At 52.0% G+C, this 27796-nt stretch overlaps 3 protein-coding genes across 26 annotated transcripts in view; 2 read left to right on the forward strand and 1 right to left on the reverse strand.

Moving 5' to 3' along the window:
- The window catches only part of WDR48 (WD repeat domain 48), a 52785-nt gene extending 48102 nt beyond the window's left edge, over positions 1-4683 (forward strand). For all 9 annotated transcript variants that reach the window (XM_086365984.1, XM_086365986.1, XM_086365988.1 and 6 more), the window contains 3 exons: positions 225-301; positions 1873-2065; positions 2671-4683. In XM_086365984.1, coding sequence (XP_086222110.1) covers positions 225-301; positions 1873-2065; positions 2671-2766 — 366 coding nt within the window. In that variant the 3' untranslated portion in view covers positions 2767-4683. The remainder of the gene's footprint in view (positions 1-224; positions 302-1872; positions 2066-2670) is intronic.
- GORASP1 (golgi reassembly stacking protein 1) lies at positions 4684-16036 on the reverse strand. 5 transcript variants are annotated; one of them, XM_086365991.1, is made up of 10 exons: positions 15857-16016; positions 14667-14768; positions 11617-11697; positions 10770-10973; positions 9187-9273; positions 8922-9052; positions 8505-8697; positions 7523-7673; positions 6972-7124; positions 4684-6740 (listed from the first exon to the last, which is right to left on the reverse strand). In XM_086365991.1, the coding sequence occupies exons 2-10, from the start codon at positions 14676-14678 to the stop codon at positions 6475-6477; spliced, it is 1278 nt and encodes a 425-aa protein (XP_086222117.1). In that variant the 5' UTR covers positions 14679-14768; positions 15857-16016; the 3' UTR covers positions 4684-6474. The 5 variants fall into 5 exon arrangements, with proteins under 5 accessions (XP_086222117.1, XP_086222119.1, XP_086222116.1 ...); XM_086365993.1 differs by lacking the exon at positions 14667-14768 and having other exon boundaries at positions 16004-16036; XM_086365990.1 differs by lacking the exon at positions 14667-14768.
- A 1-nt stretch (position 16037) lies between these two features.
- TTC21A (tetratricopeptide repeat domain 21A) overlaps positions 16038-27796 on the forward strand; it is a 40604-nt gene continuing 28845 nt past the window's right edge. For 9 of the 12 annotated variants that reach the window (XR_015150934.1, XR_015150937.1, XR_015150935.1 and 6 more), the window contains exons 1-6: positions 16038-16247; positions 17516-17645; positions 18422-18532; positions 19198-19364; positions 21007-21129; positions 25935-26092. Coding sequence is in view for 9 of the 12 variants with exons in the window: in XM_086365968.1 (XP_086222094.1) it covers positions 16221-16247; positions 17516-17645; positions 18422-18532; positions 19198-19364; positions 21007-21129; positions 25935-26092 (716 nt within the window). In the remaining 3 variants the exon portion in view is untranslated. The remainder of the gene's footprint in view (positions 16248-17515; positions 17646-18421; positions 18533-19197; positions 19365-21006; positions 21130-25934; positions 26093-27796) is intronic. The other 3 variants (XM_086365970.1, XM_086365971.1, XM_086365973.1) reach the window with 2 other exon arrangements.

A 27796-nucleotide genomic window follows, 5' to 3' on the forward strand; every position in this document is an offset into this window, starting at 1 on the left:
TATAATTTGTCTTTGTTTTATTACAAAATGAAACTTTATACTTTTCTGATATCCTTTCTCTAAGGTTGACATAATTTGATAGCTTACTATAAATTTCATAGAAAGTCACTTTTAAATGTACAATAGTGATTAACTTATGAATCATGTTTTCACAAGTATTGACATCATTTTAGTTTATCAACTAACAGAAACTATTTTACCTTTTTTCACTTTTAATATTTCAGAAAAATATGCCCAAATTCAACAAAATTCCTTTCTACCTCCAACCTCATGCATCTTCAGGAGCAAAAACCTTAAAAAAGTAAGTAAATGGAGTGTCGTGCAATACTTTGATTAATTGCCAGAGATTTCTTTATTCCTTATGATTACATTTATAGCACAGGAGGCAAGTACTAGATCTTAGGCTAATTTCATAATACTGAAAGTTTATATAATTTAACCATTTACAAAGTATGGCTTCCCTGGTAGCTCAACTGGTAAAAAATCCACTTGCGATGCAGGAGAGCCTGGTTCGATTCCTGGGTCGGGAAGATCCATTGGAGAAGGGATACCACTCCAGTATTCTTGAGCTTCCCAGGTGGCTCAGCTGGTAAAGACTCCGCCTGCAATGCGTGAGACCTGGGTTCGATCCCTGGGTTGGATTTAATTAATTACCAGAGATATTTTTTTATTCGTTACGATTACATTTCTTGCACAGGAGGCAAGTACTAGATCTTAGGCTAATTTCATAATATTGAAAGTTTATATAATTTAACCGTTTACAAAGTACCAACTGTGGCCAGTTGCAGATGTTCAAAATAAGACATGATTTTGTCTCTTGCCATATTCATAGTTTAGGACACACTCTGTGTATAATAACTGCTTTTATGGATACTTAGGGAAAGACAAGTGTGGGGGGAAGAAATGAATCTGTGACTATAGCTTTCCAGAAAGGTTTCTTGAAGGACATGGAATTTGAGCTGGACATGTAAGGTTGGTCAAAAGAAAGATATTTCAGGTCCAGAAAATGGTTTGATCAGGGATGTGGAAGTAGGAGCTTACATAAGATATTGTTAGATTTCCAAACATATACACAAAAAAGAAAAGAAGAATGAACCTCATTATCCCATCAAACAGCTTAAGTAATTGTCAGCGTATGGCTAAACATTGTGTCATCTATACCTCTACTCCCTCCCTCCCACTGAATCCCCCTGCCTACACACACTCAGACACACACTCACACTCACACTCAGACACAGAGGATGATCTTAAAGCAAGCTCTGGATAGCACTTCAGCAGTGTTTAATGATTGAAGTTCAAGATGGCTTTTAAAGTATGAGCCTGAGCTACTTGATTTGACCATTATTAACTGATGTCAGAGATACAGAAGTAGGTTTGGGGATAAGGAAGTTGCTGAATCTAGTTTTGGACATGTAGCGTTTGCGATGCCTTTGGGACATTGGCGGGAGCTGTTGGGTTGGTGGGTTTGGAGATCAGACAGGCAGTTGAAACTCAAGGTCTTGACTATAGGAGGAAGCCCTGGGAGAAATGGGTACATCCATCATCAGAGCCTAATGAGCACCATGGGCTGCCTTCCCTTTCAGGGGCATTCAGTTTGCCCATGCTTTGGGAAAGTGTTTAAGGGAATAGAACCTAGAAGGCTATTCTTTACGTATATAATCTCACTTATTTGCACATAATCTGTCTTAGGAGATGACACTATAAGAAATCTGTTGGGAATTCTAAAAATGGATTAAAGCAATGCCTAAGAACATGTATTGGTTTATGTTTCTGTGGTATGATTTAGCCTTATCAAATGTTATCACCAAAGAAAATGGGAGAGAGAATATCCAGTGATTTCCTGATGTCACCATCTGCCCTTGCCTTTTTCAGGGACCGACTTTCTGCTAGTGACATGCTTCAAGTCCGGAAAGTAATGGAACACGTCTATGAGAAAATCATCAACTTGGATAATGAGTCTCAAACCACTAGCTCTTCTAATAATGAAAAACCAGGAGAACAGGAGAAAGAGGAGGATATTGCTGTATTGGCAGAGGAGAAAATTGAGCTTTTGTGCCAGGACCAGGTAAATGGATTGAGGACACTGCCCCCTTGTTTCCAGTGCTGGTGCTCAGAATTTCCTAATGTGGTAGGGTTGTGGTTTCCAGATCTGTTGCCTTGCAGGGGTCGGGGGAGGGCTTCTGTTTTTAGAGAGACTGTAAGGAGCGCCGGGTCTCCCACCTATTTGTGAGGCCTTTTCTGGAGGGCTTGATTAACCCACCCTAAAGCTTCCATCTACCCTGGGGGCAGTTTTCAGGAAAGGGACAAGGAGATTGAAATGCACACACAGACAGATGTGGATGTGCTAGTGGATTTTTTTTTTCTGAAAAGAAAGCCACATGCTCATCTTGATGTGCAGAGCAGCATCTGCTGTGTTAGTTTAAGATCTGAAGAGGAGGTGAGTGGAGCATCTGTGGAAATGCTGTAAATGAGGATTCACTCGAGGCATTTCTTCAGAACAGCTGAACGTGTCGTGTCTGCCCTAGCCACATGAGTTGCACATCTCCCGTGCCCAGATTCATGCCTGCATGCAGCAAGAACAGGCCACCAAGCATGGGCAAGGAGAGTTCAGCATTAGCAATAACGGCCTGAGATACTGGATACCTTTTTTATTTACTTTTTGTTATTCAGGTTTTGGATCCAAATATGGACCTTCGAACAGTGAAACACTTCATATGGAAGAGTGGTGGTGACCTCACCCTCCATTACCGTCAGAAGTCCACGTGAAGGGCAGGCCAGCACTCCTGGGTATTCATTTACTGACCTTCCTCTATGGCCCCAAGAGTAGTCCTAGGAAGCCCAGAGCCCCAATGGGAACAAGACTTCTAACGACTGATTTGGTATGGACCGAGATTATCTTTCCATTGAAGTGACTAATCAAGATGTAATATAGAAACCAGTCTCCATGTGTAGATTAAGCTGTCCCAGGGGAGGCAGAGTGCCAGAGCAGAAGAGCCCCAAGCAGGCTGTGTTGCGAGATGTACTGAGGACTGAAGAGAGGCCAGCACAGATTTTGCTTCCTCCTTTTGTTTCCAAGGACCTTATCTTGATCTGTTAGCACTTGTCAGAGACACATGGTAGGGCCACGTCTGTCACTGTGTTCCAACTCCAATCCCACACACTCGGGAGCTTTTCTAAGAGTACATTCCATCTACGCAGTACCTATGAAGGCTTTTTCCAAGTTTGTCATTAAAAAAACAAACAAGTTGTTTTCACCATTTAAGACAGTTATTTTTAATAGGAATTGGCTGTTGCACAATTCAAGAGCCAGCCCATTTCATAATAAATGATTACTGTTGGGCTTGTTTTTAATACTGCATCTCAGATGTGTTGTTGTAGGCAGATCTGTCGAAACCCCAGGTGCTGGGTCACAGCGCTTGGACTGCCAGCCTAGACCGCGCCCAGCCCATGCCCAGCTGGGACGCCTGGACTGCGCGGCGGCCGCAAGGAGGCGCAGCTCTCTCACGCCTTCCTCCACTGTGTTTTCTTTATGGGCAAGACCAGGTGACACCACAGGGTCTTGCTCCGGGTGAGCAGCATGACACCATCAAAACTTAAGACCATAATGAGATCCTAACTTCATTTCAATGCTACCTAATATTTCTGGTGTCAGAGTAAAAGGGTATCGTAATGAGTTAATTTGATATTCATGTCCTGGAAGTATACATGTTTTGTTTTTTCCAGTTTTATATGCAGGTTTGTGTTGTTGTACCTGTATCCAGATTTCTTTTCACTGTTCTTTCTAACAATCTAAAGCTTTCATAGAATCATTTCGATCTTGTACAGAATATAACTTATTGGGGATAAACACTTTAACTTTTGGCAGAAAAAAACATACTTTGGATCCTCCCCAAGGTCATTTGTACTCGGAATAGAACAATGGTCCACCCCCATAAAACTACATAAGACAAGCCTCCTGTGTGAAGCCAGAAGCACAAGTGCCTTCAGAGGGCAGTTTATTCCAGTCCAGTTGCCTCCCCAGCTTGTGTGTGGCCCGTCCCCGTAATAGCAGGGACTGTGGAGGGGGTGGGGAAGGTTTTTTCTTTTCTACATCTGCACAGGTTCAGCTGGAGGCAGCTGATGGGCCTGGGTCCAGACCTAACCATTTGAGATACTCTGATCCGCACAACTGTAGAGACAGGGTTCACTCACTGCTGGTCAGCCTCCTTTGGAAAGTGGAGCGGTCATTGCCTCCAGCACTTCGAAGAAGTGAGCAAAGACACGCCACATTTCCAACGAGTCTGTCTCCCTTATGCAGAGAGCAACGGCTTTTTTAAAAAAAAAATCCTTTCTATCTGTTGAATACAATGGTGCACTTTCGGTGCACATTTTTTAGCAATAGTTGTGAATTAATGGCTAAAAAAAAAAAACTAATTTCCCAGCCCTCAGCTTTGTTTGCACGAAGGGCCCTTGGGCTGAAGGAATAGGTCTCGCTGGGGCATGCTGCCCCATGTGCTGAGTCTTTTGGGGCGGCTGTGCTCCCTTCCCATCTTAGATCTGACCCCCCTGCCCCAGCATGGTTGTGTTTTTTTATTGTTCCAGTCAAACCCGTAATAGTTTCCAGAAGATCTGACAGTCTGCAATGCCAAAAGGGTAAAAGTCTGTATTTCACAGTTGTATAGAATAAAGGCTTTAGTTAAAATATTTCAAAGTGTATGGTACACATTTATTTCCACTTGTCATTTTCCTTTATAGCAGATTAGAGAAACTTCTGGTTTTGTGTTTACCCTGGAAATAATTAGCATTGATATCCGTTTTATCCCCCAGTTTAGGGAGGGGGGTGTGTTAACGTGAGGGCAGGAAGAACCAGGTCCCTTGGGTGAGGGTGACCCTGGGTCAGGCCGCCAGGTTAGTGAAGGGAAACTGGCTTCAGAACAGGCCTGGCGTGATTCTACTTCCTGGATTCCTGCAGGCAGACACTGGGCTCCCAGACAACCCAGGAACCAGGTTCTGGCACTGGCTCTGGACACAATGCCTCCCTATTCTGCAGGCTTATCAGCTGCTCTGGTAGACCTGACAAAGCTTTGCTTCTTAAATGCAGTCACAGTGCAGGAAACTTGAGGTGTTTGCTGATATGGGACCCCTCCCTCCATATCTTTGGTCTGGGCCCCTCTATGAGCCTAACGGAGCTCTGAATTCCCTCTAAGGGCACACACCAAATCAAATGGTAAAGGTGGGACTTTTGACTGGGCTGAGGCTAGAAGGCCAGGCCGGAGGCAGCTTTTATGGTAATCAGCAAGGGCTGTGGGAAGGTGAGGGACTCTGGCCAAAGAGAGGACTTCAAGTGATAAGGATCACCCCTGCACGGAGCCCTCCTCTTGCTGTGGGACCTAGGCAGAGCAAGACGCACAACCCAGTCTCAGCCTCCCGAGGCACTGGGGGAGAGGGGAACAGCCCTCTCCCGTACTGTGGGAAATACCAGCGGGCCCTGACTCACTCTTGTCCAGGCGCCTCATCCCTGCGTGGGGTGGGAGCTGTGTGTAAAGTACTCCAGGCGGGAGGACGGGCTCTGAGAGCCTGCTTAGGATGGTGAACTTAAATTTGTTAACTATTATTCACCACTAGGGTGGCTAGATGACTTGTATATTTTAAAGAGATAATTGTAAAAGTTTGGGAGCTGACAGGTTTCCCAGCTGGGGACGCTAGGTCCGTGGGATATAGATGCTGGGGAAGCAGCAGCATCACGGCCCAAGCACAGGTGAGTCTCTGCTGAAGGGCCCAGGATTTCCAACCTTCCCTCAGGAGAAGGGGCCAGGTTCACTGGAGTTTGTGGTCAGCCTGAGCCAACTGTGCACACTAGCACAGGGTGAGACGGCAAATGGGGCGGCAGGGGTCCCAGGGCTTGGGGGTGCCCTCCATTACAGATAGGCTGGCTGTAATGGAAAGAATCAAGGCAAGCGCTACGGAACGATTAGACAAACACTCCACAGCAACCCCTTCCTCCCTCACCCCATCTTCACACCTGCTGGTTCCTGGACTCTGCTACCTGCCGTGTAGCCACAGTGACTGGAGCAGGAACATGCAATGGGCACATGGCCCAAAGACGCCCATCCCCAAGGCCCATGGCCTCTACCAATGGAAGCTCCACGCCCGACCCAAGCAGCAAAGAATCCTCTCCTACCCCAGCTTCTGGAAAACTTACTTAATCTGGTGCTGTTCCCAGCCCCCTGCTACGCCAAAAGTACTTGTTTGAGATTCTTAGACAAGTGCCCAATTCCCCAAAGCCAGGACCACCAGGCAGAATGACTGCTGGTAGGTTTTTCTCTTGGAGACCAGTAGGGTCTGAGTGGACACAAAAGCCCCCCCGTCGGCAGAAGACACTGCGCAGCACTCAGGGCCTCAGCCCAGGAAGCACTAACACGGGCCACCCCACACAGTGTGGCCTGAGCTGCCCCCCACTTCCAGGCCTCGTGAGACGCCGTCAGAGGGCCTGGTTCACAGCCCAGAGTGGTCAGGAGTGGAGAGCCGGGCCTGGCCAGGAGCCCCCCCAGCCTCCATCCCGCAGTCTGGGCTCTCTGGGCTTGCTGGCTCCTCCTCTGCCTGGGCTTCGAGCAGCTCAGCAGACAGCCCGTCTTCAGGTGAGGCGGCAGAAGTGAGGCTGTCGGGAAGGGTCAGCTGAGGCAGGTGGTCTGGCTGGGCCTGGGCACCGGGGCTGTCTGGGAAGGAGACCTCAAACTCGGACCCAGACCAGGTGGCCTCACCTGAAACACACAGGGTGGAGCTGAGGAGGCCCACAAAACCTGGGCCAGTGTGGCCTGGGCAGTCACCCCACTGACCCCCAGCTCCTGCCCCCTGTGTTGATGGGATGAGAGCACCAGTGTATGAGCGCCTTGATGTGGCTGCCCTCCCCCACAGGCCAGCCTCTAACCCGGCTATCAGGGCCACCTTTGCCACAACCCAGGGTCCCCCCCCCAGAGGGGCCAGCCCCTCACCACCACGCTCGTGAGAACCGCTGCTGGAGCAGACATCCTCCAGCCCTGAGGCTGAGGCCACAGGGGGGGTCAGCTCTGTGGAAGAGGGCAGGCCAGGCCAGACGCTGGTGTTGCTACTGTCCAGGAGGGAGAGGCCAGACACGTCCAGGAAGCCTGCGGGGAGGCACACGATTCTCTGTCGGCACAGAACCCTGACCGCTGGAAGGCCAGCGCCTCAGGCTCACTGTGCCCAGTTTCTGGGGCATCTCGCCTGGCCTGAGACTGAAACCTCAGCTGTTTGTGAAGCTCCCAGCCAGCCCCAGAGGCTCCCACAGCCGGTTTCTGAGGAAAGAAAGGGGCCTGGGGTGGGTGATCACAGGAATAGCCCAGCAGCAGAGGGCCCGGACCCTGCCCTGTGCCCAGTGTACTGTGTGGCCTTGAGCAGGCCCCCTCTCGCCTCTGGACGGCAGCCTCCCCATCCACACGCTGATCACATCATCTGCGACTAGCCTGGCAGGTACGAGATAGCTGCCAACGCCCAGCCCTCAGCTTGCTCTCGGCCTGCTCGGTACCTGGGTCCATGACTCGCTGCAGTGGAGGTGGAGGCTGCAGAGGAATCTCCATGGAACGGGGCGGGTCTCCAAGGTCTTGAGCGCCCTGGGTAAGACTTTCAGGCCCAGGGGGCTGTTCCTCTGTGGAGGAGTCAGGTGCCTGCAGCAAGGCCTAAGGGGAGCCAGGGAAAAAGAGGAATCAGAGGGCCCTGTCAGGACAGGGCTGCTGCTGCTGCTGCTGCTAAGTCGCTTCAGTCATGTCTGACTCTGTGTGACCCCATAGACGGCAGCCCATCAGGCTCCCCCGTCCCTGGGATTCTCCAGGCAAGAGTACTGGAGTGGGGTGCCATTGCCTTCTCCGCACGACAGGGCTAGTCCAACCTAACCCCTAGCCCACACCTACCCCGGGAGCACCACTCAGCTCACAGGAGCAAGCAGCCTTGGGGATCTACTGCTTCCTCTACAGATGTGTAGCCAGGCAAGAGAGGCCCAGCTGGCCTCCCAAGAGGTGCCAACATGGACTTGGGATCCCCTTCCCACTCTGCTGAGCAGCCCTGTCTGTGACCCCCTGGCATAGTGCATGCCTGGAGAGTAGTCCCCGAGTGCCCGCATGCAGACCCCAGGCACCAGCCTGATGCCCAGAGGCACTTGGGCCAGACACACAGTCCCTGGCCTAACTTTGCGACAGACTCAGGGAGTCACAAGACAAGGCTCTGCCCACCCCTGAGCCTCACTGTCCCAGTCGTGAAATGAAAATGACAACCAGTGCCTCGCACTCCCCTCACCTGCAGACCCAAGGGGCAGGAAAATCAAAGCAGGTTGCACGGTCCCGGGACTGGCCCCATCTGCTTCGCCTGGGTCCCACAAGCCGGGGGGCTTCCCAAGGGCTCCACAGATAGGCTCCCGGTGAGGACAGCCCCCGTCTCCTCCTTTCCCAGCTGCAGGCCCCTCTGCCCACATGAAACTCCCCTCTTGCCCCAGCTGGCCAGTGCTCCCCACGTACCTCCACATAGTCACCCTGTTTGGAGCCTGTCTCCAGGCCAAAAGGGGCAGGAGAGTCCTGGGGGCCGGGTCCAGGCGGTGGAGCACCAGGCGGTGGGGCACCGGGCGGCGGGCCACCAGGCGGCTTCTTGTGGTGGCTGGGGGGCTGGGTTGGGATCCGGTGCAGATACCCGTAACCAATACCACAGCCCAGGCTGCCAAAGGCCAGAAACACCCTCCTGGGCTTGTCCCACAGCCCTTCCTACCCCTGCCACCCCCACCCACCAGCAATGAGAGGGTCTCCCAGACCAACATCAGCCTCAGGACCCCTGGGCCCAGGGCCCAGCCCTCCACCCCCACCGTGGGACTCAAGGTCCACACCCACTGGCCAGGCGCCCCACAGAGCCCCACCCCGCAGCCCTCCAATCCCAGGAAGTACCTGCCCTCTCCACCCCAGGCTGCATTGGGGGTGACAGTCACCTCCCGGCAGGAGTCAGACTCAGAATTGTAAACCATCAGCTTCAAGGCCTTCCCCTCGTGGGACTCGATGAGCGAGAAGAAGTCCTCGGACTACAACAGACACACAGCACCTAAGCCCTGTTCCCACTCTGGGATGGGAAGCCTCACAAGACAAGATACTTCTCATGGACAGCACCCCATCCAAGGGGCCGGGGGAGTGGGGAGGGAAGGCTGCCCTTCCTCACCTCCTGGAGGATCTGGTCCGAGCCCACAACGTAGTCTGTGTAGGGGCGCAGGCCTGCGAGGGCAGCAGGTGAAGAGGGTTCCACATCCTGCGGAAAAAGAATCACGAATTATCCAACTGTCAGCCTTGCTACTGGGGGGCAGCGGGTGGAGAGCTGTGTCTTCAGGGGGTGAGTAGTATACCTGTCCTCCATCCCCAGGCCAAGACCTCAAACCCAGACTCGCCCAGCCCCACCCAGCCCCTGTTCTCCTGCCTCCCCCAGTCCACAGTCTGCCCAGCAGAGGGCAGCACTGTGTCACGGCTCACCTTACAGCTCCCGCATCTGACCACCCGATCCAAGTCCAGCCTCCCCCCGCTGTGAGCTGGGGCACTGAAGACAGACACTTTACTCCTCTGCCCCAGTTTCCCCACAGTTAAAAGTAGGATACATAGTACTTAGGCAAAAGGTTGCTGAGAAGACCAAAAAAAAATAATAATACATGTACAGAATGAAAACCACACCTTGTCCCACAGTAAATACCTCACTTTATTGCTGTTACTGCTGCAGGCATAGGGCTGAAGACCTTGGGACAGGGGGGAGGTTAAAGGCAAGGGTGGTGATAAGTAGGTGCCAGGATTGCCTTCTCCCTTGGGAAGCTCCATTCCCCGATCCCAGTCTCCCAAGAAACGTGGAAGGATTTGCATCATCACCCCTGCACTGCACTCATGGACAGAGTAAGGCCAGCTGAAAAGGTTGAGCAGACTCCCCCAAGGAGTCAGTGAGCAAGAGAAGCAACTAGAAACCAAATCAGCCCATTTCTAGCTCAGGGCTCCTCCCACCCATCAAGCTGCAGGACTGTGCATTCAAGAACCGGGGCACAATCAGTGACTGTGCATGTCACACATGTGTGCGTGTATGTCTAGGAACGAACACTAACAGCAACAGCTGTGACAGCTCAGTCACGGAGACTCATTAAGGTTCAGACCCCAGGCACCAGTTGAGTGCCCGAAGGGGCTCTCAGGGGACCTGCCCAAAAAAACATGATACTGGTAATACCCTAGAGTATACCAGAAAAAAACACTCTTTTTAGATAAGGACTAAAGCAGCAGCAGGATTTCCCAGGTGGCACAGCGGTAAAGAATCTGCCTGCCAATGCAGGAGATACAGGTTCAATCCCTGGGTCGGGAAGATCCCCTGGAGGAGGGCATGGCAGCTCACTCCAGTGTTCTTGCCTGGAGACTCCCATGGACAGAGGAGTCTGGTGGGCTACAGTCCACGGGGTTGCAGAATCAGACATGACTTAGCAACTAAACAAAGCAAAGCAGTAACAGCAGCATTCTGGCAGCACAACGACCCTTCCAGCAGATGGCGGCCCCATCTTTCCAAAGAAGAAACCAAGGTCTGGAGTGTAAGAAATTACCCAAAGTCAGAGGGCCCTGTTCAGGTGACGAGGAGTTGCCCTCTCTGGGACCCTGGAACAGGGAGACCACACCCTGCCCTCAGAATCCCCGGACAGGCCCAATGGCTGCCGGCCTTTCCTAGGAGGCCTCCCCACACACCCACCCCCGTCCGCCCCAGTGATCCCACCGCCATGCCCCACTCACCAGCACATGCCACACGTGCTCGCTGGCCCGGCGGAAGCTGCAGAAGCGGACGCTGGCGCCCAGCAGGCCCTGGCCGCCCCACATGTTGCTGGGAACCACCTCCACCTCACGCACTTTCATGGTCTTCATGTTGAACACCTCCAGCTTCACTGGTTTCTCCACGTTGGCCTTCAGCAGGGCCTTGAGCGTGTCATTCTCCTTGTTCTGCAAGGGCAGCAGGGCTGACTCCTGGAGCCCCCCTCAAAACACCCAGCCAGAACCCCCAGACAAGTCTGGGTCTGATATAGGGTGAGGGCCTTGGTGGCCAGCTGCCCCCGAGAGACCTGGTGCAGGGCTGGGTCCACAGATCAGGGCTGGGCCTGCAGCCACTGGACCCTAAGCATCCCTAAGCCCTGCTAAACCTTCCTCCCTTGGGGCTCCCAGAAAACACCACAAAGTAAGCAAAGAGCCCCCTGAGTCCAGAGCACTGCCGCATGGCCCACCCTGAAAGGCCCCTTCCAGAGCCCTCAGCCCTCTCGGCAGGCCTGGAGGCTTTGTGGACAGTGCCAGGAGTCCCCCTGCCTCTGACCCACCCCGGAGGGCCCAAGGGCTAAACTCCAGGCAGGCCCCCATCAGGCTCACTGTTGCCCTGGAAGAGGGGGAGATGGGGTTTGGTCTCCCTCCAGCAGAAAAGGCAGGCAGGGCTGGGGTTCCCATGGGACAGCAGAACACAAACATATACACACACGCAGACACACACACACGGCAGAGGCGGCGGGGGGGCCTCACCAGTCTCACACACACACACACACCAGTCACACACACACACACCCACCCACCCACTCCAGAGGCAGGAGGGGGGCCTCACCAGTCTTGAGTGCCCAATGGTGATGATGAAGTCGAAGTAAGGCTCCAGGCCTGCCTGCTGGGCGGGGGAGTTCTCCTGCACCTGTGCAGCAGAGGCTGCAGTCACTGCGCTGACCCCAGGGCTCTCCCGGAAACCCCCAGCCCTCAGTTCTAGAAACTGCCCCGCTCCCCGCCCCAGAGAGGACACGGACCCCAGCGTGAACTGGGCCGGGCGGGCCACACATGGGCACAGCCAAGGCTCACGCCATCCTCTCTCGCTGCTTTCCTGGGCTTATGTTTTCCTCTTTCAGAAAACGACTCTTTCCAGATCGTGATCCACAGACTACGCTTCCAGACAGCCTCACAGAAAGAGCCCAGGGCAGGAGGCCACGGGGAGCCTGCGTCTGGGTGACTCAGACGCTGCCCCAGAGGCCTGCGCTGGGGCTGCTGGAGAGCCAGGAAGGTTTACCAGAAAGGGTCAGATGTGGACAGGAAAGGAGTGACCCGGGGTTGTGCCCAGAAAGACAGGAGTGGGGAAGACAGCCTGTGGCCAGATCCCAGAGGGCCCCTGACCCTGTGGTGACAGATCCAGGCAAGGTTGAGGAGGGCTGGCGGAGGAGAACGGACCCCGGGGTCGGGCATGAGCCTGAGCCAGCAAGCCTGGAGAGCAGCACACAGTTCCCTTTGCCATCCAGCCTCCCCACGTGGGCCAGCTCCTCCAGCAGCAAGTCCCAGCCCAAGGCTGCTCCTGTGCAGCCTTGCACTCCCAGACTCCCCGCTGTCTCCAAAAACACAGCAGCCAGGCTTGCTGCTCTGGTGGAAATCCATCTCAAAGGCCCCATTCACAGCGCCTCGCTCAGACAATGCAGCCTTTATCCCCAGTTCTGGACCACAGGTGGGCCCCACGCCCTCCAGCCTTTGGCTGTGAGCACTTGAAGCCCAGTGTCAACCAGGCCCCCAAGCCCCGGGCTCAGGTGGCCTCAGGTTCTGGATGCCTGCTTGAGGGGAAGGACCCGTGGCTTCTGCCACTCCCCAGGCCCTCCAATCACAGAGTCCCTGGACTGAAGGAACCCTCACTGCTGAGGCTGTGGATCCAGGCCAGTTTCCCCCTGGGATTAGGGCTCCCTCCTCACAGCAGTACCAAAAGAGCCTCTCCTTGCCACTTCTAGAAGCTGCCATGGCTTCCACTGAGATGAGCCCAGAAACCCAACTCCACCCTAGTTGGCCTCGCCCAGAGGGCTGCTCCTGGGAGCCTGCTTCACTATCCCTTCTGGGGAAAGTCTGGAAAGAGGTAGCTTTTCAGGGGAGGACAGTTCATCCGGGAGAGCGGGTGGGGAGCTGCTCCTCCCTGCTGTTGGCCACTCCACCCCACCTCCCCTGGGTAAGGCCCTGGCTCCAGAGCAGGCTGGTCGCCCTGTACCCTCCTCCACCCAATGTCAGCCACTCTCCATCATCAATGAGGCCCTGAGGCTCAGGCCCCCAGTGCGCAGGCGCAGGGTCTCTCCCAGCCCACCCTGTGCCTCCACCTCCTCGCTCCTGTGGCCTTGCCCGTGGTCTGGTGGTACTCTCCTGCCTCTGCCCTGGGCCTTGTCATCGCCCACTGTGGCTCCACAGCAGAAAGCATCTGGGATGCTGCCCGCCGCACCCCCAGTCCTGCAGCAAGCACCCCCTCTGTCTGGCTTTCTCCTGGGGGTTCCTGACACCCCCAACCCCACAGCCCTACACGTGTGCCGCTTTCCTAACCCGCGCCCCAACTCCCATCAGGGCACCTCAAGCAATTAACCACACGACGGCAGCTTCTTCTGAGGACTGGCTGGGTGCCAGGTGAGTGCACGACCTGCTTCCCCTGTCATTTAACCGCCTCACTAACCCCAACTGACAGGGAAGGAAAAGCCCTCAGTTATTCAACAGCAGCCTGACCCAGGAAATCCGACCCAGAGCTTGTTCCTGCCCACTGCCCTGTAACAGCTTGCGCAGGGCAGTGACTTCTCCACCATGCTCTGCATGTGTGGGAAGGCCAACAGTTAGAGAAAGCAGCCCACTTGTTCTTTGTTTGGTTTTCTTTTTACTATTAAGGAGGCAACATTACACTTCTACTTAAAGCCTCCTGATGGTACCATACCTCAGCATTAAATCCTAAATGCCCAGGACAACAACACACCAGGCCCCACACAATGTGGCCTCACCCTTTCCCTCACAAGGACCTGGCCATTCAAGCACACCAGTCCCAGCTCCTTACTGCTGAAGCCCAGTAAGCATAATCCTACCTCGGCATCTCCCTCCACCCTGAACACTCTTCCCCCATGTATCTATGTGTGAGTATACAGATATATACATATATATATAAAACAGGAAAAAATGTATCATGGAACTATTAAAGACCAATGATTTGAAGAATGAAAGAAAACGATCAAGCAGATTAAAAAGCTATGTAGGGGTAGTTAATTGCAAGAGTGACCAGATAAACTTCACCTAGCCTACTGTCCACTCCTTATTTCTGAGTGTCGGCTCAAATGTGACTTGATCAGAGACCTTTCCTGACCCTTCTATCTAAAACAGCACCCACTCATCACTCTGGACCCCTTACCCTGCTTTATTTTTCTCTCTAGCAACGGTCACCACATACCACACATTTCAATTTCTAGTCTGCTCCCTTCTCTCCCGGCTGGCACCCAAATGTAAGCTCCATAAGAAAAGGGACAATGTCTCTTCTGTTCACTGCTTTATCTCCAGAACCCGGAAATCTACATGTCATAATGTATGTGCTCAAAGTCACTGTTTTTGGCTATAAGGCTATACCGTACAACACAGGGCACATAGCAAACATTTTTATATAATAACTATAAATGGAGCACAGCCTTTTAAAATTGTGTATCTGTATTGTATGCATATACAAAATTGTACATCAACTATACTTCAATTAAAAAATAAAGCTGCACGTATGAAATGAAAAAAATAAATGTTTTGTAAGTGAAGACCCAGTTCCTCAAACTTTCCACTCTGTCCCTCTCCGACAGGCCCTTCTTGTCCTCACTCTTACCATCCACCCTCACCCCCTGTCAATAGCCTTACTTTGCTTTCCATCAAACCTGTTGGAAGACCCTTCTGGCTGCATGCATTTCACTGTCCACTTTTTCCGCTTGGTACCACATCATGGTGTCCACTAGGGAAAGCCTATCAGCAAGCACAAATCCTGTTACCTCTGGGCCCTGGAGCCATCCTGCCTTTCTTTTTAGCAAACCTCTTCTTTGGTCCCCACTCTCATTCCCCAACCCTCCGCCGCCTCGTTGTTAACACAGCCTCCTATGACAATAGGAAAGACCACTCAAGAGTAAGGCGTCAAACTGACAAGCTACGCCCATCTCTGCAGCCATCCACCTGGGCACAAGCGAAAAGGGAGTCTGGCCCATCTGTGCTCCGGAGACAGAGATCCACCTGCCCCTCTCACCTCTGTTACAGCCCCGCCCTCTCCGAGGTACTAATCACCCCAAATCTCCATCTGGCTACGGACCCCTCTCCCCACCTTCAGGGCCTGGAACTCACTCCCATCTCCACTGTCCTCGCGACTGCTCATCCAGACCTCTTTGTAGCAACACGGATGACACATTCTCTGCTGACGCCCTACGGCGCTTCTCCGCAGTGTTCCACCTGGGGACCTTCCCCCTGCAGCAAATCTATCCCCGAGCCCTCTGCCGCATTCTCTCTGCTCTCTCGCTCCCACTTTCCTTGTCTGGTTCTCACTGGTCTTCGACCTCTCGAAGCCTTTCGACCCCGAGAAGCGTGGGATGAAAGCCGGTGGGCTCCCCGGCAGTTGGCGACCCCCTCGATCCAAGAGCGCAGACGGCCGGGACTGGGCTCTCTCCTCAGGTCCAACATGGAGCGCAGTGCACAGCAGGCGATCATAAATGTGTTCATACAAGTGCACAAATTCTCCTGACTGAACCTGGCGCGCTCACTCTCCCCCTGGGAGAAGTGCCATTCCAGAGAGGCCCGACTCCACAAGGAAACGCTCCCGCTTCCTGCAGAGCTGGCACTTGGGGCTGGCGCCGGGCCGACCGCGGCCGCAGGCGGGCCGGGAACCCAGGGGTGCCACGGCGCCTTCTCTCGGCGATGGCTCCAACCGGGAAGGGGTACCACCCTCCCCTGGGAGGCCACCCCACGCCGAGACCCCGCGGCTGCCGCCCCCGGGCCGGCGATCCGGCTTTCCCGCGCGTCGGAGCGGGTGCCGCGCTAAGACCTCCGGCACCGCAGGGGCGACTCACCCCGTGCAGGTGGAAGCCCTCGGCGCCGCCCGCGGGCTGCTCGGCGCTGGCGCCCAGGCCCATGGCCACAGTCAGCTCGGGCGACGGTGCCCGGGACCGCGACGCCTACCCGGGAGGCCTAACCAGGTGCCCCCAGCGCGGGCTCACCCTCTCGGCTCTCGACTACCCGCGCCTTGTCACGTGGGCGCTAGGCCACGCCTACCCCTAACTCTGACGCCCTTAGAGAGCAGCCAGCTGCTCCGTTTCCAAGGACGCGCGAGCCTCCGACTTCCGGCCGCGAGAGGCGTACCCAGGACCCTGACTTGGGAATCTCGCTCCGGGCGGCACCACGAGACCCCGACTCTAGAGCCGCGGACGTCCAGAGATGAGCAGCAATGACTCCTCCCTTATGGTGCGTGACCGGGGCACTGCTCCCTCCGGGACTCCTCCTCTGGCCCAGTCAGCCTCGCGACCTGCAGCTCCTCTGTTACCTCTCTGACCGCTACCCAGCTTTCGCTGTCCCTGGCCTCTTCAGACGGTCTTGGTGCCTTCTCGCCTCTCTTTCCGTGGCGAGCACATCCTGTCTGGTGTTCTCCGAGTACCCTGAGCCCCTAGCCATCATCCCCACCCAGTCTTATCTCCGAGCTCCCCCAAACCAAAGCATAAAAATCCGTCACCTTGCCATTATCCGACCCCCACCCCGGCTCCAATCGCCTGGGCCTCTTCTGTGTCTTTCACCCTAGTGGATGGCACCACCGTTTGACCCCCCAGCCGTTACTCTTCCCCATACGCATCTCCAGCTCCTGTCTATCAGCAGAAAATATCAGCTCCTTATTTTATCTCCTAGCCCAGTATCACCACCATGTTCCCTCTGGGCACCTGCAACAGTCCCCCTCCCAGCTGGTTTCTCTACCTCATCTCTTCACCAGCAGTCTCCCTACCTCCACCACCACCAATAGCAACTACTCCAACACACACACAAAGGAGCCAGAGGGGTTTTTGCAAAAACACACATCTGAACACTTTCCCTCCCCTCCCCCCCCCCACCCCCGCTATCCCCATGCATAAAACCATTCCAGCTGCTTCCTATTACCCTCAGGATGATGTCTGGACTCTTTCATATGGCCCACAAGGCTGTTTACAATCCAACCACATCTATCCCCAACCCCAGCACCCACAAACCTTAGGGGAAGTGAGACTTCACTTTGAAATCTCAGCCTCTCTTATTGCATGACGTTTGTCAAGCCACAGCCTCCATGGGCTTTGGCTTCCTTAATTGTGAGGAATATGGAGAGAATAATGCATAAGACAATAAGCGTAAAGCCTTTGATACCCTTCACCACAGGTGGTTAGCCCACAATAACTTGCAATTCTAACTATTGCTTTCGTGATCCTTATTACTGGTCCTCCTTCTTCTGCCTTATTCCCTTGAGTTGAACTTCTCATCAACTTTTGAACCAGAGTCTGTGGTTAATTCCAAAACAAGCCATCTTCTAACTCTTTCCTAAGAAAACCGTATGGAGCTGTTTCTGTGGCTGGGGAGGAACAAGATGAGGCCAGGATATTCTTTCTCTTCTCTTTACAGAACTGGAGGAGGAGCAGGGAATAGGGGAGGGAGGTGATCAGAACAGAAGCAGAAAGGGACTCAAGACTATTGCGATTTTGCCTTCCTCCTCGCAGGCTGGGATCATTTACTACAGCAAAGAAAAGTACTTCCGCCACGTGCAGCAGGCCGCAGCTGTGGGCCTGGAAAAATTCAACAATGACCCAGTGCTGCAGTTCTTTAAAGCCTATGGAGTCCTCAGGGAAGGTGAGGACCCATCAGTGTTGCCTCCTGACCTTAGGCACTAACGCACCGGCTCCACCTGGATGCCTGCTTCTACCCCAGTCATGTTTCCCTGGAAACAGTCTTACACAGAGTGGCTAGATTTCCAGGTTAATTCACAGAAATCTGTGTAATCTATATATAGTTGACTTTCGAGAACTGAGAGCTCATTCTCCCTGTTCTGCACCTCAGTTTCCCTGTCTATAAAATGAGTTGGGGAGAGGGCAGAAATGACCACAGGATTATTGAACCAACCCCAGGCTGGATTACTGAACCAACCTCAGGTAATGCAGGAAAAGGAAATGGTAGGTATGGACACAGTCATGTGTGGGACAGAAGCAGAGAGAGGAGTAGGGCCCCTGCAGTACCAATTCACTGACATTCAGAAGGTGGTCCTGGGCTGCCCATGGCCAATGTCAGTGGACATGGAAGGATAAATATCATCAGTGGCTCTGGGGTTATATTTTATAGCTAGCTGGGAATGCCCAGAGGTCCTTCTTCAGAACCGATACAGGGTATCCTTGCAAGTACTCACAGGAACATCTCTCAGCTCCAAGTCCTCCATCCCCTGGCCACATGGACCATGGTGCCAGCAGCGCTTTCAGGAAGCTTCAGTCTTCAGGGAACTTGGGCCATTAGGGACCTGTGGACCAGTTAGTCCAAGCCTTGGGTCAGATCACACCAAGCCTTGAGTCAGCCCTGGGTCTGCCATGGAGCCTCTTGCCCTCTGAGCTTAATAACCACGTGGGCTCTCTTCACAGAGCACATCCAGGATGCCATCAGCAGCCTGGAGAGCATCCGGAATCACCCAGATGTGTCCCTGTGCTCCATCATGGCCCTCATTTATGCTCACAAGTGCTGTGAAACCATTGGTGAGTGCAGGCATGCTCAGCCAAGCCTGGCCCAGTGGGGAAAAGAGAGCCCTGCTCCAGACACTGCCCCCTCTTGGGCGGCTGCGGGAAGTGTATGCACACGTGGCCGCAGATGCTATGAGGAGTGGCTGCCAGTCCTGTCCCCACAGAGACCTCAGAGAAAACCCCATGCCCAGGCCCAGTTGAGTGGGAGCCACAGGCAGAACGCCTGATAGTGGGAGGGGTCCTCCTTTCAGATCCCGAGAACTGGGGAGATACCCTGCTTGCCTTTGCCAAGATCTTGTCAAGAAAAACCAAGCCAAAATAAAAAATTTCTACCCCTAAATCTCCACCTCTCTAGGCTCAGGGAGAGATTCCACAAAACTACGTACAAACTATTTCCCCATCTGGAATGGACTGTGGGCCTGAGGTGGGAGATTTTGGTTGGATCTGTCTGCCCAGAAAACTCCTGGGAACAGAGGAGAAAAGATACATCTCAACCGCAAACCCAGGTCCAGGGCTGGGCTGCTCCTGTGGCATCACAGGGCCCGGCGTTGCTGGTTCCCAGGCCCTGGCTGTCGTGTGGTCAGCTGCATGTGTTGTGGGAGGCTCAGAGTGTCCAGGGAAAGGATCAGAGAGACCTCCCCATCCTAACTTGTCCTCTTCCCCCTCTCACGAATTCCCAGACCGAGAAGCAATTCAGGAGCTTGAGAGCAGCCTGAAGGAAGTCCGCAAGACAGCCAGTGGGACTGCCCTGTACTATGCTGGCCTCTTCCTCTGGCTTATGGGCTGCCACGACAAGGCCAAGGAGTACATTGACCGCACGTTGAAGATCTCCAGCAGCTCCAGAGAGGTACAGGCCCCTGGCATCGTGGGGGCAACAGCCAAAGAAAGCAGCATCCAAACACATCATGCAGAGTGGCTATGACTCCTGTGGAGGGCACTAGGGCTGGGGGAGGGTCACACCCAGGCACCAACAAGGCCCATGCTGGCTCAGAGTTTAGCCAACTACAAACTGGACTTTGTCCATGGAGTCCAATCTGCAGATAGGTGTTATATGGCCTGTGCTATATAGTTTTAAAATCTTGAATTAGTTGCTGGTATGTCAAAATCAGAAAATTGTTACCTAAAAGTCCCAGATTTCTTGGTTCTTTTGAAAAACGAGATGAGCTGGCTTCACTGGGCCTGCACTTCCTCGTGCAGAGATCTGCTCGGTGTCTCTGGTGGCTCACACAGTAGATCTCACCTGTGGTGGTCTCATGGCTGAAGGACTGGAGAATTGGAAGCCTCAGTCCAGGCCGTGCATCTCAGCAGGGCGTGTATCACCCCCAGCCCCCCAGTCAGTCAATCAGTTCAGTCACAGACTCTTTGCAACCCCATGAACTGCAGCACTCCAGGCCTCCCTGTCCATCACTAACTCCCAGAGTTTACCCAAACTCATGTCCATTGAGTCAGTGATGCCATCCAACTGTCTCATCCTCTGTCGTCCCCTTCTCCTCCAGCCCTCAATCTTTCCCAGCATCAGGGTCTTTTCAAGGGGGCAAAAATTGGTTCTTGAAGGAGAGAATTGGTTCTTTATTTGTATGTAAAACACAAATATACACACAGAACGTAAAATCAGTGTATATGTGATACTTAATTTTCTTGGAGGGGGAGCGAAGGACTAGGTGGGAAACGTCTAAAAAGGCTCCTTTGTTGTTGTTCAGTTGCTCAGTCGTGTCCGACTCTTTGCGACCCCAGGACTGTAGCCGCCAGGCTCCTCTATCCATGGGATTCTCCAGGCACAAATACTGGAGAGGGTAGCCATTTCCTTCTCCAGGGGTAAAAGGCTCACTAGAAGGACAATAATGGAAAAGAATTGAGAAACGTGCTCTAGGCCATGAGTGGTGCTTTGGGACAGGGTCTTCCAGGAGCCCCTCTGATCTTGCCTCCCAGGTCTGGCCTGCTGCACCTGCCAGGCAAGGTTGGGTAAAGGCTGGAGAGGAGCCGGCAAGGCCCATGAACTCAGAGTGGCCACCCACCCACTCAGAGGCATTCCCAGCTTCCCGTCCAGGCCAAGCCCTTATGCTGGTCTAAGGAGTGGAGGGAGCGGAAGTGGTCCTGCCCTGGTACCCTGACCCCAGTGTAAGACAGGTGGTGGTCCGCTCCATAAGGAGCAAGAGAACCCTGGGGGTTACAGCAAGAGCCTCACCCCAGCCTGCAGGAAGGCCTCCTGCGGGAGGGGCCTCCTCCACTGAGTTTTAAAGACTGGTGGTGGTTAACCAGGTGAAGGGACCTGGTTTAGGGGGCGCATGCTGGGAAGGGCTTTCCAGGTGAAGGAACAAGGTGTGAAGGCCCGAGAGAGAGAGAAGGGCTGCCCTGGGATCTGGGAGCAGTGGTGCCCCGCAGGGCCTCGGAAAATGGAGGGACAAAGAGGGGGAGGTGGGGCAGGAGAGGCAGTTGAATGGAGGCGATGCAGGAGCAAGGACTTCATCTTGCCCTTGTTCTTACGCCAGGGCTATGTGCTCAGAGGCTGGGTGGATCTCAGCTCAGACAAACCCCACACGGTGAAGAAGTCCATCAAGTACCTGGAGCATGGCATTCAGGACACCAAAGACATCCTGGGGCTGATGGGAAAGGTAGGCAGTGGGGAGGCGAGGGGTAGGGGTGTCCCCAGCCAGGGGCCTCAGTCTCTAGGCCCCATCTGGTGGATGAAGAGCAGAGGCCCGGAGAGGGCAGGGCCACAGAGCCGCCCTGGGCCCACCCCAGGCCTTCCTGCACTCCGCCCAGTCTGAGTGTCTGTCTGTCTCCCGCCTAAGATCTCCTCAGGACCTATGCTCCCTGGGCTCTGGTGGGCTTTTTTCTCTCTATCCCTTTTGTTTTCACCCACTGTCCCTTTTCTCTACGTTTTCCTTTCTCATCTCACCTCTTAAACTTACTCACTTGGTCATAAGAGAAAGAAGGTATGTGTTTTGTATTTTCTGATCTTAAATTGTTGCCTTTTTCTGATGTGAGCCTCGCTGAATGAATCTATGAGAGAAAAATCATGCTCTTGCCTGCTTCTGATTGTATATACCGATCTTATAAAACGAATATGTTTGCACACATGCTCAGTCGTGTCCGATTCTTGCAACCCCATGGACTGTAGCCCACCAGGCTCCTCTCTCCATGGAATTTCCCAGGCAAGAATACTGAAGTGGGTTGCCATTCCCTTCTGCAGGGGACCTTCCCAGCCCAAGGATCAAACCCACATCTCTGGTGTCTTCTGCATTGGCAGACAGATTTTTTTTTTTTTTAACCACTAGTGCCACCTGAAATGAATGCATGCTCATTGAAAAACCAGAAGTCTAAAAAAGTCAAAATGGCATCCTTTTAGACCTGCCACCCCCGAACAACCCACGACAATATTTTAGGGCCATGTCTCCTCATCTCTCTGCTGCGAGTTGTTTCAGGATGCGCCTTCAGTGGTTCGCTGGGCAGCAGAGGCCATGAAGTTATCACAGAGGAGGATTATCAGGTTGTGCCCTTGGGTCGGACATGTGTAGGAAAAGTGAAAGAAGTAGGAGGGAGAGCTTGGAGTGTGAAGCAGCCCTAGAGGTGGCCTCAGCCAGCTCTGCTTAGAACTGTGGAGCTGGGGTGGCCCTGCCCTGAGCCCCTCACTGACAAGATGTTGGCTGTAGGCTGCCCCTCGGGGATGGGGACAACCTGGTACCTGGGGGCTCCCTGAAGCCACAGGGGAGCCCAGGAGGGAGGCTCCTCCAAGAGATATCAACATCCACTGCCCCCCCAGGTACTGAAGGGGGTCACACACAGCACCTGCTACAGGCCAGCAGACAGGGGGATTTCATATGGTTATTATCACAGGGCATCTTACCATTTGGTCTCTCTCTTCATGTAGGGTTTCATAAGCACGTGTCATTTTGACATAAAGTCAGGCCACTACTGTGTGGACCTAATATAATTTGCCAACTTTGCCTCCTACTGTTTGTATATTAAGGTTGTTTTTAGTTGTACATGTAGAAAGAAAGCTGCAGCAAACACGTTTATACATAAATTTTTATTTAGAATACTCCTCTTCTTGTTTTTAGTAAGTCTTTTAATGGAAGGTTACTGTAGGCCAAAGCCAGCCTTTTGGAGTCCAATTTCAAGCCTTTGGGAAGCATTGCCCTCTGCCCCTCAGGCATGTGTCATGACTTGCCCAGGAGAGCTAGTGGCTGGCTGCCTGCAGAGACCGTGACCCAAGGCTGGTGAGCCTTGACAGAGAAAAAGTCCCATAGATTTGATATGTGGAAAGAGGGTTACCTGCAAACTGTTGCTGACTCCCGGTAGCTGCATCGGCCCCAGTGAGCAGTTTTCAGTGGTGAATTTTAGGAAAGTGAATGGGAAATGATGGCAATGCCAAAAAATGCTCAAACTACCGCACAATTGCACTCATCTCACATGCTAGTAAAGTAATGGTCAAAATTCTCCAAGCCAGGCTTCAGCAATATGTGAACCGTGAACTTCCTGATGTTCAAGCTGGTTTTAGAAAAGGCAGAGGAACCAGAGATCAAATTGCCAACATCTGCTGGATCATGGGAAAAGCAAGAGAGTTCCAGAAAAACATCTATTTCTGCTTTATTTACTATACCAAAGCCTTTGACTGTGTGGATCACAATAAACTGTGGAAAATTCTGAAAGAGATGGGAGTACCAGACCACCTGATCTGCCTCTTGAGAAATTTGTATGCAGGTCAAGAAGCAACAGTTAGAACTGGACATGGAACACCAGACTGGTTCCAAATAGGAAAAGGAGTACGTCAAGGCTGTATATTGTCACTCTGCTTATTTAACTTATATGCAGAGTACATCATGAGAAACGCTGGACTGGAAGAAGCACAAGCTGGAATCAAGATTGCCGGGAGAAATAACAATAACCTCAGATATGCAGATGGCACCACCCTTATGGCAGAAAGTGAAGAGGAACTCAAAAGCCTCTTGATGAAAGTGAAAGTAGAGAGTGAAAAAGTTGGCTTAAAGCTCAGCATTCGGAAAACGAAGATCATGGCATCTGGTCCCATCACTTCATGGCAAATAGATGGGGAAACAGTGGAAACAGTGTCAGACTTTATTTTTTTTGGGCTCCAGGATCACTGCAGATGGTGACTGCAGCCATGAAATTAAAAGACGCTTACTCCTTGGAAGGAAAGTTATGACCAACCTAGATAGAATATTCAAAAGCAGAGATATTACTATGCCAACAAAGGTTCGTCTAGTCAAGGCTATGGTTTTTCCTGTGGTCATGTATGGATGTTAAGAGTTGGACTGTGAAGAAGGCTGAGCACCGAAGAATTGATGCTTTTGAACTGTGGTGTTGGAGAAGACTCTTGAGAGTCCCTTGGACTGCAAGGAGATCCAACCAGTCCATTCTAAAGGAGATCAGCCCTGGGATTTCTTTGGAAGGAATGATGCTAAAGCTGAAACTCCAGTACTTTGGCGACCTCATGTGAAGAGTTGACTCATTGGAAAAGACTCTGATGCTGGGAGGGATTGGGGTCAAGAGGAGAAGGGGACGACAGAGGATGAGATGGCTGGATGGCATCACTGACTCGATGGACATGAGTCTGAGTGAACTCCGGGAGTTGGTGATGGACAGGGAGGCCTGGCCTGCTGCGATTCATAGGGTCGCAAAGAGTCGGACACGACTGAGCAACTGAACTAAACTGAACTGATGTAGAAACTGGAAGTGCCGAATCTCTCCACTAGGGGGCGCCGTCCCATGACTTTGCTCTGTCCCAGGCCTGCAGGGGCTCAGCTATCTCAGCTATCTCCTGTAGTCCCTGCCTTCTTGTTCAGTCCCTCAGTTGTGTCCAGCTCTTTGCGATCCCACGGACTGCAGCACGCCAGGCTTCCCTGTCCTTCACCATCTCCCAGAGCTTGCTCAAACTCATGTCCATTGAATTGGTGATTCCATCCAGCCATCTCATCCTCTGTTGTCCCCTTCTCCTCCTGCCTTCAATCTTTCCCAGCATCCGGGAAATGAGTCAGCTCATTTGCATCAGGTGGCCAAAGTATTGGAGCTTCAGCTTCAGCATCAGTCCTTCCAATGAATATTCAGGATTGATTTCCTTTAGGATTGACTGGCTTGATCTCCTTGCAGTCCAAGGGACTCTCAAAGTCTTACCCAACACCACAGTTTGAAAGCATCAGTTCTTTGGCACTCAGCCTTCTTTATGGCCCAACTCTCACATCCACACGTGACTACTGGAAAAACCATACCTTTGACTAGATGGACCTTTGTTGGCAAAATAATGTCTCTGGTTTATAATATGCTGTCTAGATTTGTCATAGCTTTTCTTCCAAGAAACAAGCGTCTTTTCATTTTGTGGCTGCAGTCACCATCTTCTGGAGCCCAAGAAAATTAAGTCTGTCACTGTTTCCATTGTTTCCCCATCTATTTGGCATGAAGTGATGGGACCAGATGCCATGATCTTGGTTTTTTGAATGTTGAGTTTTAAGCCAGCTTTTTCACTCTCCTCTTTCACCTTCATCAAGAGGCTCTTTAATTCCTCTTTGCTTTCTGCCATAAGGGTGGTGCCATCTGCATATCTGAGGTTATTGATATTTCTCCCAATTGATATTTCTGGCAATCTTGATTCCAGCTTGTGCTTCATCCAGCCCGACATTTCACATGATGTACTCTGCCTATAAGTTAAACAAGCAGGGTGACAATATACAGCCTTGACGTACTCCTTTCCCAATTTGGAACCAGTCTGTTGTTCCGTGACTGGTTCTAACTGTTGCTTCTTGACCTGCATACAGGTTTCACAGGAGGAAGGTAAGGTGGTCTGGTATTCCCATCTCTTGAAGAATTGTCCATAATTTGTTGTGATCCACATAGTCAAAGGCTTTAGCATAGTCAATGAAGCAGAAGTAGATATTTTTCTGGAATTCTCTAGCTTTTTCTACAATCCAGTGGATGTTGACAATTTGATCTCTGGTTCCTCTGCCTTTTCTAAATCCAGCTTGTCCAACTGGAAGTTCTCGGTTCCCATACTATTGAAACCTAGTTTGGAGGATTTTGAGCATTACTTTGGTAGCATGTGAAATGAGTGCAATTGTGCAGTAGTTTGAACATTCTTTGGCATTGCTCTTCTTTGGAATTGAAATGAAAACTGACCATTTCAAGTCGTATGGCCACTGCTGAGTTTTCCAAATTTGCTGGCATATTGAGTGCAGCACTTTAACAGCATCATCTTTTAGGATTTGAAATAACTCAGCTGGAATTCCATTCCCCTGCCTTGCCTGTCAGAAAACCCCAAGACTGCTGTGGACCCTATTTGTTACTCTGAATGATGGCTTCTGCCCACTTGTCAGGCTCTGCTGCTGTCTTGGTGGGGACACTGACACCCACTGCTCATTTTTGGTGAGCACTGATGAGGGCTCTTCTGTTTGGCCTTCAACAGGTGATGTACTTCATGATACTGCAGAACTACTCGGGGGCCCTTGAGGTGGTGAACCAGATCACCGTCACCTGCGGGAGCTTCCTGCCTGCCTTGGTCCTAAAGATGCAGCTGTTCCTGGCTCGGCAGGACTGGGAGCAGACGGTAGAAATGGGACACAGGTGAGGAGCGGGGCTGACTTGATGCTTCCTTCCTTTGCCAGTTCAGTTCAGTTCAGTTGCTCAGTCGTGTCTGACTCTTTGCAACCCCATGAACCATAGCACGCCAGGCCTCCCTGTCCATCATCAACTCCTGGAATCCACCCAAACCCATGTCCATTGAATCGGTGATGCCTTCCAACTGTCTCATCCTCAGTCATCCCCTTCTCCTCCCACCTTCAATCTTTCCCAGCATCAGGGTCTTTTCCAATGAGTCAGCTCTTCGCATCAAGTGGCCAAAGTATTGGAGTTTCAGCTTCAGCATCAGTCCTTCCAATGAACACCCAGGACTGATCTCCTTTAGGATGGACTGGTTGGATCTCCTTGCAGTCCAAGGGACTCTCAAGAGTCTTCTCCAACACCACAGTTCAAAAGCATCAATTCTTCTGCTCTCAGCTTTCTTTATAGTCCAGCTCTTACATTCATACATGACTACTGGAAAAACCACAGCCTTGACTAGACTTCCTTTGCCAGTGGAGGGGACTAATTGGTCCCCTCTTACACAGTGGCAGGATGGGAGATACTGTGTGTTTGATGGAACAAGCCATAAAAGTCAACATTGTCAGTGGGAGTTATGAATAGTGATATGGTCACATTGGGGGTTGGGGAGCAGAGGGAGGTTGAATGTGAACTAGGCACTCATTTGTCATAGCAGGAAGCCAGCAGTGGAGGCCTGTGGTGGGAAAATCAAGAAATAGGCCTCTTGGGACTTCCCTGGTGGTCCTCTGGTTAAGATTTTGCCTTTCAATTCAGGGTGTACGGGTTCGATCCCTGGTCAGGGAACTAGATCCCACATGCCTTGTGGCCAAGAAACCAAAAAATGTGGAACACATCAGTACTGTAGCAGATTCAATAAAGACATTAAAAACGGTCTACATTAAAAAAAAAATCTTTTAAAAAAATTGGAAAAGAAATAGCCCTATCAAGTGATCTAAGCATAGTGTTTAGGAGAGAGACAGAACTACCAAAGGAACCTAAGGCAATAAGAGTTAGAGGTAAACAGCAGTTGTGTCTGAGGAGTAGGCGGGGAGGGAAGAATAAAGGCAGAAAGGGACTATTGTAGTATGTAATTTTTAAAACTGTGGGTGTAATACACATTAATAAAAACTGTGGGTGACAAAGGCCGTTGCCTGAGAGAAGACTTTAGTAGCAAGCTGAGTGTACCAGGAAGACAGCAGAGGGAGGATTCAGGAGTTATGGGGACTTGTGGAAGCCCAGTTCCAGGTATAGGGTGATCCTGAAGCACTTTCACTGTGAACAGAGATAAAGATGGCTTCAGGGGAGGGATGTTTGATGGAGGGTTTTTGAAAATGGAATTTTCTAGATAACTGAAACTTATCTCTTTAAACTCTACCGCTTTAACCATTTTTATCACAGTAATCATAGAACATATAGTACTAATTTTCTTCCTAAAAAGAGTTGATGGACTGTTCTTTCCTGAGTGATTATGAGTCACCAGTACAGTTCAGTTTAATTCAGTCGCCCAGTCGTGTCTGACTCTTTGCAACCCCATGGACTGAGGCACGCCAGGCCTCCCTGTCCATCACCAGCTCCCGGAGCCTGCTCAAACTCATGTCCATTGAGTCAGTGATGCCATCCAACTGTCTCATCCTCTGTCGTCCCCTTCTCCTCCCACCTTCAATCTTTCCCAGCATCAGGGTCTTTCCA

The sequence above is a fragment of the Bos grunniens genome, chromosome 22 (assembly GCF_055505025.1).
Source record: "Bos grunniens cultivar Pamir isolate PY7600 chromosome 22, Bosgru_T2T1.0, whole genome shotgun sequence".
Lineage (NCBI taxonomy): Eukaryota > Metazoa > Chordata > Mammalia > Artiodactyla > Bovidae > Bos > Bos grunniens.

Coding starts and splice junctions, on each gene's coding strand:
- GORASP1 (XM_086365994.1), bottom strand. CDS start 12,422: ATGGATTTCCACCAGAGCAGCAAGCCTGGCTGCTGTGTTTTTGGAGAC. Junction 11,698..12,167: donor CCTGGATCTGTCACCACAGG/GTCAGGGGCCCT, acceptor TCTGCTGCACAG/GTGCAGGAGAACTCCCCCGC. Junction 6,741..6,971: donor CGGTTCTCACGAGCGTGGTG/GTGAGGGGCTGG, acceptor TGTGTGTTTCAG/GTGAGGCCACCTGGTCTGGG.